General features: G+C 33.7%; 1 protein-coding gene across 14 annotated transcripts in view; it reads left to right on the forward strand.

The window, feature by feature from the left end:
- The window catches only part of Lrrfip2 (LRR binding FLII interacting protein 2), an 89,403-nt gene that overhangs the window by 24,119 nt on the left and 52,858 nt on the right, over positions 1-12,426 (forward strand). For 7 of the 14 annotated variants that reach the window (XM_078038152.1, XM_078038153.1, XM_078038154.1 and 4 more), the window contains exons 4-6: positions 3,045-3,131; positions 9,623-9,679; positions 9,776-9,820. In XM_078038152.1, the coding sequence (XP_077894278.1) occupies positions 3,045-3,131; positions 9,623-9,679; positions 9,776-9,820 (189 nt within the window). The remainder of the gene's footprint in view (positions 1-3,044; positions 3,132-9,622; positions 9,680-9,775; positions 9,821-12,426) is intronic. The other 7 variants (XM_021732115.3, XM_021732125.3, XM_021732122.3 and 4 more) reach the window with 2 other exon arrangements.

The raw sequence follows: 12,426 nt of genomic DNA on the forward strand, positions 1-12,426 counted from the left end.
TATTCTACTTAAAAGTGTGTCAGTTATAAAGTAAAGAAGACGTCTTGAAGCAGAATATAAGATTTTTAAAAAATATTTTTTAGTTTTTGTCTCTAGAAGGTAGGAATCAACCTTTACTCCTTGCTGTGCTTACTATGTGGTAACAATGTATAGAAAGAAACAGATAAGGGAGTATTAAATTCTGTTTACTTCTTTTAAAGTGTGTAGCTTAGTGGTCTTTCTTCAATACCATCTCCAAAGGAGGTAATTCCTGAGTTTTAGATAAAGTTGTCTAACTAACCAAGGAAAGAAAGTTTGTCTTTGGAGCCCAACCAAGGGTTTTTGATCATTTATTTATTTATTTATTTATTTATTTATTTATTTATTTATTTATTTATTTATTTATTTATTTATTGTTGTTCTCTTTTGTTGTGAAAGAAGTCTTATTAAAGAATAGATTCTGTTGATCTATAACTTATGTTTTGTTAGGAAGTCTCATTTTAGTATAATTGTGCAGAATTGGCCATAGACAGATCCTAGAAGGTAGAATAGGCATTTTCGAGTTGAATTTCTAAAAGAGGTACAAAGCTAATACACATGGCAATGAAAATTCCTGCTTATTGCCATGGTTCTATGTTAGAAAGGATTTGCAAGTTTTGTTACTGTGTAGTTTAAAAAAAAATATATATATATATATTGCTATGTATTGATGTATAACTTAGCCTCTAAGTCTTTTTCTATAAAATACAAAGGCTAGGAAGAATGTTGTCTACTCATAGTCCAGAGAGGTAAAGAAGACGTTTTGAAGCAGAATATAAGATTTTTAAAAAATATTTTTTAGTTTTACATGGACACAATATCTTTATTTTCTTTGTGTATCTTTATGTGGTGCTGAGGATCAAACCTAGTGCCTCCCATGTGTAAGGCAAGTGCTCTACCACTGAGTCATAACCCCAGCCCCAGAATATAAGATTTTTAAAAGATAGAAGTCAATGTAAAATTTATGTGAGAATACTAATTGTTATGGATATGTTAGTGGTTATCACATAAGGGTATGTAAATTATAATTTATTTTGCATGATTTTTGCTATTAAAAGGCCAGTTAAGCAGAATGGGAAATTGACAAAATTGAGAGAGTTAAATAGAAGTTAACTATTAAACTATCTTCTCTCCTTAAAGCCTTCTGTGCCCTTGCTGGGTAAAATGAATTTCTCCCTCCAGCCTGCTTTGTTCCCCCTAATCCTTGTGCTTATCTCCCTTAACTTTGATTGTGAGCTGCTTTAGGGCAGAAATGTCATATCCTACTGTGTATTTTAATCATCTCACATAATTGCTTACACATAGTAGATCTTTTAAACATTGTTTGAGTCTTTTATTATGATACTTGCATAAATAAAATGGGAAGAAGCAACTACTGTAGTTATCAAAAGTAATAATCTAAATCAGAGTTAGGATGTGGCCAAGGACAGAGGAAACCCGTAAGATTGAAACCAGAGAGCAGATTTTAAGGTTTCATGGGATGCATCAAGTTATTTCCTTATCTCATTTTCTAACTGTGACTCTGGCCTATGGTCTGAAATTTATTTGTTTATTTAGCAGACATTAAAGCATGAAGTTGTGGGATGATGGAAGCTTACAATTAATAAAGCACAACAGAGGCATGGGTATATTATATTGCTCTATGAAAGAGGGAATGCGGGCAAATCTTCATAGAAGATAATATTTTAGCTAAATCAGAGAAGGGAGAGTACTTCCTGCCAAGCAGATAGTCTGAGAGGCTTAGCCAAACACAGTTGTAGAGTCCAGGCAGAGAAAGAGGGGATGCACATGGTCCATATGTAACAAGTTCTGGGAAATAACGTGGGGACCTTACTATGAGTAGTCTTATTTCTGTATTTGCCTCTTTTATCTTCTTTTTGCATTGTTTCTTGGAGTTTTTGCTTTAATAGTTTTTTTATTAATAGTGGGGAGCAAGGGAGGTATTTTACATAGCTGAGTGACATAAACAGAAGTATGTTAGTATGCAGTAGAGGGCAGATTCTGGAGGTAAGAAGATGGTTTTGGAGGCAGTTGGAGTAAGTCCAAGCAAGAGATGTGTTCCTATTGTATGCTTCCATTTACATGAGATATGCATAGGCAAATTTAGAAGGTAGATAAATTGGAAAGTATTGGTGGTTGCCAGGAACTGGAGGTAAGGTGTGATAGGGAGTGGCTACTAATAAATAAAGGGTTTCTTTTTGGGGTGATGACAATATCCTATCACAGTAGTGATTATTGTATATCCTTATACAATATTATATTTAAAACCACTGAATGTATACTTTTAAATAGTGACTTTTTAAAATTTTTGGTTGTACTGGGGTCTGAACCCAGGGTCTTGCACATGCTAGGCAAGTGCTCTACCACTAAGCTACATCCTAGTCTCCCAACCCTTTTTATTTTCTTCTGAGATAGGATCCTGCTTTTGAACTTGTTGTCCTCCTGCTTACCCTCTTGAACAGCTGGAATTACAAAGAGGTGCTGGTATGCTTGTTGAAATGGCGAATTTGATAACATGCAAAGTATATCCCAATTTAAGAAAAGGCAAGGTGGAAAAAGAGACAGAAAGAGACTATATAGAATGTATGTAGAGTTCCTGAAAAAAGTATGGTTTGAGAGATATTCAATGATGGAGAATTGGTATCATTTAGAGACCGAATATTGTCAATATTCAAAATGAAATAGTAACTGTTTTTGAAATTTCTAGTTTTGTGTGATTGAATTGATGGGGAAAGAAATGCTAGAAAAAGATCATTTTGGAGACATATGTAGTGAACTGTTTGAAATATGTTAAATGTGTAAGCAAGGTAGGCCATTAAAGATAATAATCTAGCTGTGAGGAGAGACTTTGGAACTAGAGAGAGAAACAGATGTATAGAAGTTGACTGAAGAGGCCAGTCAAACTTGCTGACATTTTCCAACCCTCCTTTAGAAAGTCATATTCCTTTTGTTTCGTATCCTCAAATGTGGTATACAAGTTGTTTTTGTTTTTGTTTTGTAAAGCTGAGTTTTATGTTACTTTTCAGGCAGAGGCAAGGCTAGCAGCAAAACGCGCTGCCCGGGCAGAAGCAAGAGATATACGCATGAGAGAACTGGAACGACAACAAAAAGAGGTAATTTGGAGAAATAGAACCATAATTTCATGCTTACCCCCCCCCCCCAAATCAATACTTGGCCCGTTTAATTCTGATTCCTTTTGAAACACTGGGAATAGTCTAACTTGCTATATGTGTTTTAATAAGCCATTCTGTGTTAATCAATGAAATGTAATATTTGTTTTAAATAATAAATGATTTTGTTTTTTGTGTATGCATTGTTAGAATAAGTGCTTTACTTATGTTCACTAAAGTAGGTGTGGAGATGACAAAACTATTTAGTATACCCCTAAATGTCCTAGTATTTGGATTAATTGTGATATCTGTATAGTAAAACAGTGACAGATCAGTCTTATAATTTTGAGACATTTAATAATCATTAAAAATATTCATGTAAAAAAATGAAAAGAAAAAGAAAAACAAGTGAAACTGTAAAACTGATAGGACCCAATTTTGTGTTACAAAAATTAGTACCCATCTATAGGGTCAACTTTCTAGAAAGAATATTGATGACTGTCAACACTTTAGTTTGACTGTATTGGAGTTATGATTGATTTTACATACTTTTTTTTCCTAGCTTACAAATTTTTGATAAGCTATTATCATCAGAAAAGCAGAAAAAGGCTTATGGAAATTGAACTGACTAAAATGAAATACTTTTTATGCTTTCCTTCTGACATTGACTTGGCCCTAAAAATCCCCATAAAAATATTTTTGATATTGTATTAGTATAAGGGGGAAACGCACTTTTGTTTTATGTTAGTGGTGGATTTTCTGCTAGTGAGTTAAAAAGAAATTTATGTATTCTATGTTTTATCATAGTTCAAAAACAAAAACAGTTGATGTTGCTAATTTTTTTAACCTCATAAAGTTTCAAATATCAAATAGAAATTTTGACTGAAAATGGAAATGTTACAATGTATTATCTTTTATATTCACAGGATTTTACTAAAATATAAACAGGAAACAGTTATTACATATAAGTTCAATTTATGATCTTCTAAACTTCAGAAAACCATGCATCTTTCTATTATTGAACATATTTAGCTTCGTAGTTTTGTATAGGTGAATGTGTAATTTTTAGTCACCTATCATGTTCTTTAGGGCAAATATGTATGAATAAGAATTTTTTTGGAGAGTACAGTGTTTTGGAAACTGTTCAGTTATGAAACTTTTGCATTTGTAGCACTCTCATCATTCCTTTGACAAGAAATGGGGACAGATTCACAAGTGGCTGGTAGGCTAGAATTGCCTGTCCTGCATGTTGTGATAAGTTGCTGACATAATGCAGTTTTGAAGTAAAACATTGACTAATAGTTTGCAAAGTAGAAGTGTTTGGCCTGTGTGAACCTAAAGGTCATGAAATATCTGTTCTGGCTGAAGTGGACCAAATGTGTACTTGGAATCCAACCATTTTCTGTTGTGATCAGCAACTTCACTTTCGTTTCATGAGTGCCTCTGAAAAAGAAAGATTGAGAAAATGAATGCTTGTTTTCTTCTTATGGGTTTGTCCTTTTCTTCTTCATATCCTTCCTTTCCCCCATCCTCTTTAAGAAAACTGAGTCCCTTGGGTCTCCGTGAAGAGATGACATAAGTCATTCTTCCATGTTCCCTGAAAACGATTCTTTTTAGCTCGGCTCTCTCAGCTCCTTTCCAAGTCCTTTACCACAGCTTCCAGGTTTGTTAGCTCTAAAAGCAATTCGTATATCAGTAAAAGTTATTGTGAATCACTCCTATATTTGAATGTTTTTCAAAGTTTTTTAGTTCTCTGTCTCTTTTTGTAAGGGTTCTGAACTTGGTATGTGACTGAACTTGGGAGGTAGAATATAAAACCTTAAAATCTCATGCAGACTTTTGGTAGTATATGTAGACATTGAAAGTACGTATAGTTTTTTGTTTTTTTTTTTCACAGTGCTGGGGATTGAACTCGGGGCTTTGAGTGTGTACTAGGCAAGTACTCTTTCCACTGAATACCCCAAGACCAGAAGTATATGTATTTTTATGGGAAGTGTTCACAGGTATTTTTATCATAAGAGAAAGTCTGTGACTCCTGCAGGGTTAAAAACCATTGTCTGATTGCTGATAAACAAGCAGCTTCCATAAGCAAATTTCTCCTATAGCAGCATTTTAAGGTATAACCAGAATTAAAATATTTATAATGCAATGACCCTTGAACTTAAACCTTTATCATAATTCTCATTGAGATATTGTTTTATAAAAGAAAGAAAAAAGATGCTTGGTAACTTTAAATTGCATGATTCCTTATGGATGTGTTTGTTATTTTGGAGTGGAGTTTGTTCCTGATTGTAACTAAAGCTAGCCTAATTAATTTATTTATTTAATATGCCTTCTGTGGGTTAGTATTATTGTTGATGCATTAAAAATGATTCATGTAAATAAAACAAATCACTTAATTGCAAATTTTCCCAGGAAAATTAGCTTTATTTGTTGTTTAAATTGTGTATTATCATTCTAAAGTTAAATGGCCAAAGCTTTTAATGTTATAGAGCAAACCAAAAAAAAAAAAATTAAACAAAAATAGAAAAGCATATATTAGAAATCTAATATTTGATTTGTATATTCAAGGACCATGAAAATCTCCCCTAACTTTAATACTTTTTTGTGTGAGACTGATTTGTTGGAACATGAATTAGGGAACAAAAGGACATGGGGCTCAGGGACTCAGCAATGAAGCTAACTTGAGAAACCCCTGTGCATCAATCAGTGTGCTGTATTAGTGCTTTTTATCTAGGTTCCATTTCACATTTTAATACAGGTAACACTATTTCCATTTTATAGATGAGAAGATAAAGGATTGTTAAAGTAGATAACTTGCTGTATAGTTCTTGGCAGAGTTGGAATTTTCAAGGTAGAGAGTGCCACAGCTGCCAATAGTTTGCAAAGTGACACAACCAGGTGGAGCCTACATTTTCCTGGGCTTCCAGATAATCTTAGTTTAGCCAACTTTCAATGAACCTAATCATTCTGATTTTAAATCTGTTGTCTTTAATCAGTAACATGTTGGTGTAAGTCTGGAAGGAGTAGATGCAGTTACTAATGTTTTCCAATTTGAAACTGAAGGAGTGACTAGCCTGAACTTAGAAAATTTAATTTGTTGATAGAGAAGATAGTCAAATTCATGGGGGCCGTGGTTTTCTTTCTTTTTTTTGGGGGGGGGAGGGAACAAGGGATTGAACTCAGGGGCACTCAACCGCTGTGCCACATCCCCAGCTCTATTTTGTATTTTATTTAGAGACAGGGTCTCACTGAGTTGCTTAGCACCTTGCTTTTGCTGAGGCTGGCTTTGAACTTGTGATCCTCCTTCCTGAGCCTCCCAAGCCACTGGGATTATAGTTGTGTGCCACCATGGCCTGGTTTATGGTTTTCTTTTAATGAAACCATTTCATACTCACTTCAAGTGAACTTTTCCAAAACATAGTATGTTTTATTTTTATAAGTTGAATTTAAATTTATTAAAACATTATTTACCAGATCGTTTGGAACAATATACATCCATCTTTTACAACATCATTCTATCAACTCAGGTTTCTTTAATCATAAGGAGGATTCCTGAAGTAATGACAATGTGTGTTGCTTTCCTTGACTATGCAAGAAAGGGATACTCTGCCTTGTAATTCGTTCCTAAAAACACGGTTTACTGTAATTTATATTTGGCCAGTGGTGCTGTTAATTCAAGAAAAGCCATTGGTAGTTAAATCCTACTCTAGAAATACTTGGGAGATGAAGCTTTTTGTTCTTCCAGAAAAGGAGGAGTTTTGAGTAAAAACCAGAATACCTTACCACCACCTGGCTCCTTGGAATTAATGAAGAATTAGCTAGTGTAGGATGGTATCTTTAAGATTCAATGGTCTGGTGAGCCTGAGGATCTGTATGCCTGTCCCAGGTTTATGACTTTGCAGATGCTTATTTAATCTTTCTTTTTATTTTTTAAATATAATTCTTTTTAGTTGTTGATAGATCTTTATTTTATTTATTTATATGCAGTACTGAGAATCAAACCCAGTGCCTCACACACGCCAGGCAAGTGTGCTTCTGCTGAGCCACAGCTCCAGCCCTCTTACTTAATCTTTCTGTGGTATAACTTTCCTTCCTGTAAAATGAAGGGATCAGACTACGTGGTCTCTAAGAACCCTTTGAACTCTTAAAAATAATTATAGAGATGTTACTAGAGTCTTTTACACAAGGGTTTCCTTCTGTTTGCTACTATGCAAAAGTTTTCAAAGTATGAGGAGTAATTAAAATTTTCCCGCGTGCTTTCTTTGCCTAATATAAGAGAGGTGATACTTGGCAGACTCTTGGTAGATTCTTGGTAGACTCTGGGTAGAACATGTGTTTTGAATGTTTTTGGTATAATAAAAGTTTCTTTGAGCTTGCCTTACTATTTTACCTGAACATTTATTTTTTAGTTAGGTTTAGAGAAGTTCTTCTGTTCAGTGTGGTAGCCACTAGTCACGTGTAGGTGTTAAATTTCAATTTAAATTGACCAAAAATAAATACAACTTAAAATTTAGTTTCAAGTGCTCAGTAGACAAATGTGGCTACTAGCTATCATGTAATGAGAGCACAAATAAAGAACACTTTCATTCTCTCAGAAAGGGCTCTTGGATAGTGCTTATTTAAGGTATAGTTTATGATTATGGGAATAAACTGTATTCTCTCTTCAAATTGCCTGGCCTATATGGGAGTTATGTTTTCTTTTCAGTCTTCTGATGTCTCTTTAAGCAAGGCTTTCAAATGGAGCTAAATGAAAAGCTGTTCATTTTTTTTGTGTGTGTATGGTGCTGGGATTGGATCTGGGGCCTGGTGCTTGCTTGCTAGGCAAGTATTCTATTGCTGAACCACATCCCCAGCCCCCAAACTGTTTAAATATAGAGGTATATCTGAACTTCATAAGGTATTTAAATTAATTTGGAATTATAATAAGAATTGAAAATAAATATGAATTCAACTGTCTTTGCTGCATCTTTGATGGAATATGCTTTTTAGATTTTTTTTTAAACAAATACTCCTATGTGGTTGGTACAGTGAGAAGAAAGGCTAACATAAAGTGAAGCTTGAACATTAAACCTTAAACATTACTGTAATACCCAAAATAACATTGAGAGGTGCATGTAGAATTAATTTCGCTGAGAGGTGCATGTAGAATAAATTTGCCTCCTGGTTGGTTAAACTAACCAAGTTAACCAGACTGGTATTGGTTATTGTTTAAGCTGTATACCCTGCCAGGCTAATGCATATACTCCCAAAACTTTTGTGGTATAACTGGATAAAGAAAATGAAGAAATATGCTTGATTCCTGTATGTGTCTGTTGTATAGCAGAAAATGTGAATCTAAAGATCAGAACACTGGATTGGAAATTGAAACAATGAATCATAATGGTGCTTATGAATACATGTCAGAGCAAATTTGATCAATTTGGCAATGTACATAGCAGATGTCAACCAGGATATTTTTGGAATTATACTCAAAGATCATGACCAAAAAGAGATAATATACTATTATGTTTTGATTGAATTACTGTTTCTATTTTGAAATGAACAGTCATATATACCCCCATGTATTTGTTCTACTTATGAAATGATCATGCTGGATTGCCATGAGGTGTTGTGGCATTGATTGTTTTTGGAAAAGATATTGTGAATATTGACAGAAGTGAATCTACTTAAGACATTTTGTGTAGACTTTTAGTGTAAATTACTTTAATACTTTGACTTTGAAATTATGAAATATCAGAAATTCCTTTTGGTTTTAGGTGACAATATTCTTAGGGCTAGCCATTTGATTTCACATGTGTCAGGCTTTAGTGCTCCATTGCTAATAACAGAATAGGGAAAATTTAGAATTATGTATGCTTTAGTCAACTAATGTTAAGCTATAGTCAATCTTTATAAACCACATCAAGTATGACTTGAGATAATTTAATAAAATATGTGATTTTTTTCTAAGCATAAGTAGTTTTTTTTTTCTTTTACTTTGTTTTTGTTTTTGTTTTTATTTTTTGGTACTAGAGTTTGAAGCTTCTACACTGAGCTATAGCCCCAGCCCATTTTTATATTTGGGATAGAGTCTTACTAAGTTCCCAAGGCTGGCTTCAAACTTGTGGTACTTCTATCTTAGCCTCCTTAGTCACTGGGACAATAGGTGTGTGCCATCACACCTGGCTAAACATCTATTTTTAATGCTGAGCTCAACATCTGTTAAGTATAACTGTGTATATTTATCTTGGTGTATTGAGCTCTTTTGGTCAGATGTAGATAGTATCTTATATGTGGTTAGTTGTACATACATATGATAAAAATTGCCAACATTATTTCTGCTTTCTAACCAAAGCATGCAATTGCCACAAACTCAGCTTTTAAAGTGAAGTTGTCCAAACCTGCCTGCGCTAAGATGTTGTACTGTTAATTTACTGATTTTTGCTCCATTTTTCTGATAAAACACCTGTCTGTTTAGTGAATAACCTTCCATGTACTTTCTCCTTTCCCAGGAAGATTCCGAAAGGGCTAGGTATTCGCACCGGTCCAGTCATCACCGTTCTTATCTGGTTTGTAATAACATATAAACTTGCCCCTAATGCTTTTCTTCATTAATTTAATGTAGTCACTCACAGATTTGTACTGTTTATTTTTATTTTTATCAGGGAGTTGAGGATACATTGTCCTTCCGAAGTCCTGGAAGTCACAGGGTTGGTATTTTAAGTTGTTTACATACCATAGTAGCAAAGCTTTTATGTGTGAGCTTGCTTCAGAATCAGTGATTATATAAACAATCAGATAGTGTTCATATATTCTTTTTCCTTTTTTTTTTAAAGTGGAAATATTATCAAAGTTATTTCACTGGAAAAAAAAAGATGCTTTCTCTCAAATTATTGCTATAAGTAAATCATTTTTAAAATCTTGAATATTTTCATCTATTAACATATCTATTCTATCTATTTTTCTATAGAAGGCCCTTTGATTTCAGAAAATTATCACAAAATAATAAGATTGATTTTATAGAATAATATCTGATTGGGTCTGACTTTTAGATTTCTCCTGCTTTCATATTTTCTTCTTTTTTTTTTTTTTCTGTATTGAGGGTTGAATCCAGGGGCACTCGACCACTGAGCCATATCCCAGCCCTAATTTACATTTTATTTAGAGACAGGGTCTCAAAGAATTGCTTAGCCCCTCACTTTTTGCTGAGGCTGGCTTTGAACTCATAATCCTCCTGCCTCAGCCTCCCCAACTGCGAGATTTCAGGCATGTGCCACTGCGAATGGCCTACTTTCATATTTTAAAAAGTGACAGTTTATTAAATGGGAAGTAGCTTTGAGGCTTGGGTGGCTAATTACAATTTTATTACTTGAAAAATTTGAGCTGTTGATTTAAAAAATTCTTTGCTTTTTATATGTATAGGAATTATGCTTTGACATTTTGATTAATAGTTTATAGAATGTTCTGGTGTTTTAGCATAAGTTATTAAAAATCAAAAGAAATGAGAATTTGCTCCTTAAATACTTGCATATTGTGCTTAAACACTCATCTCTCTTAGGGAATTATGCTTTATAGTAAAGCAATGCTTTCAATTTTTACAGTGACAATGCCATATATACATTTTATATTTTTTTACATATAGATTTTTCATTAGTAAAATGATTTTTCTCATTACTTTCCCCCAACTCTTAATTTTTCTTCCTATTTTTTATAATGTGTAATAATAAGTATGTTCTGACATGTTATTGATATCTTTGTATTCATAAATAGTTTATTATGCTGGTTGTTTTTGTTTTTGTTTATGAATGTAATCTTTTTTTTTAGAGTAAGTGCATAGGCTAATTTTTGAATCATGAATATTTTGGTTAGTTACAAATTTTTTAGAATTTTAAGAATATTAACAAATCTTCAAAAAAGTCCAAGATAATCAGTGGCTTAAAGTGGTTTTTCAAGGCCGGGTGTGGTGGTGCATGCCTGTAATCCCAGCGGCTTGGGAGGCTAAGGTAGGAGAATCTGAAGTTTGAAGCCAGCCATAGCAATTTAGTGAGGTGCTAAGCAACTCAATTAGGTCCTGTCTCTAAATAAAATACAAAATAGGGCTGGGAATGTGGCTCAGTGGTAGAGTGCCGCTGGGTTCAATCCCTAGTCCAAAAAAACCGTGGATTGTTTTTCAGAAAGAAAATGCTTTCTTAATGCTTTTCTCTGGAGATACTTAAAAAAAAATACTTTGAAAAGAATCATGTAGTGAGTTAACAAACACTTCAAAGTTGAATGTCAGGGGCTATGAAAATAATCCCCCCCTTTTTAAAATAGAGGTATTTTTAGTTGTATATGGACACAACACCTTTATTTTCTTTTTGTGTGGTGCTGAGGATCGAACCCAGTGCCTCACGCATACTAGACGAGTGCTCTACCGCTGAGCCGCAACCTAAGCCCTGACTCCTTGTTTTTAATGTATGACTTTTTACTTTGTTTTCTATTATGTTTATAGTGTGAATTTTCACATATTTGGTATCAGGCTTTTTCTTTGTAAATTTGTATGACATTAGGGAAACTCGATTATGTTAGTTTAACTTAAATGGCAAAAATCTACCAAGTTTGACTTAAATAAACAAATAACAAACAAACAGAAAAGAAATCTACCATTAAGCTTCTAGGGTGGTATTTACCTAGAGTGTCTGTAGACTAATGAAGTTGATTTTGTGTGTGTGTGTGTAAATTGTATTAGTAAACAAATGTAAGGATAATTTTAACTCACCAGTTTTTGTGGTACTAAGGATTAAACCCTGAAGTGCTTTACCATTGAGTGACACCCACAACCCTTATTATTTTTAATTTTGAGACAGGGTCTTAATGAGTTACTGAGGTTCTTGCTAAATTGTTAAGGCTGGCCTCAAACTTGTGCCTGCCTCAACTTACAGAATTGCTGGGATTATAGGTGTGCCATTGTTCCAGGTCAGTTTTTCCCCCCACCATAATAATTAATGAAAATCTGTTACTATGGGATAAAGTTCTCGATATTTAAAAAAAAAATCAATGTGTGAACTTGAAGAGTAATAGAAGTTTTACACCCCAGAGGAGACTATGGTACTCTGTTATCTCTAAGTGTATACATTAAACACACTGGAGATATGTGGACATTCCCAGAAATAAGTCAGAATGCTCACTCATTACATTGTTTAAAAGAAATTCAATTGAGTTTTTTCCTGTTTTAACTAGATAATATTGGGAGTTCTAAGTTTTCGTAAGATTGTTTGCTTTTTGGGGGGACAGGGTGCTGGGTGTGGACTGGACATGTTAAACATACATTCATTCT

This window comes from Ictidomys tridecemlineatus, chromosome 2, assembly GCF_052094955.1.
Source record: "Ictidomys tridecemlineatus isolate mIctTri1 chromosome 2, mIctTri1.hap1, whole genome shotgun sequence".
Lineage (NCBI taxonomy): Eukaryota > Metazoa > Chordata > Mammalia > Rodentia > Sciuridae > Ictidomys > Ictidomys tridecemlineatus.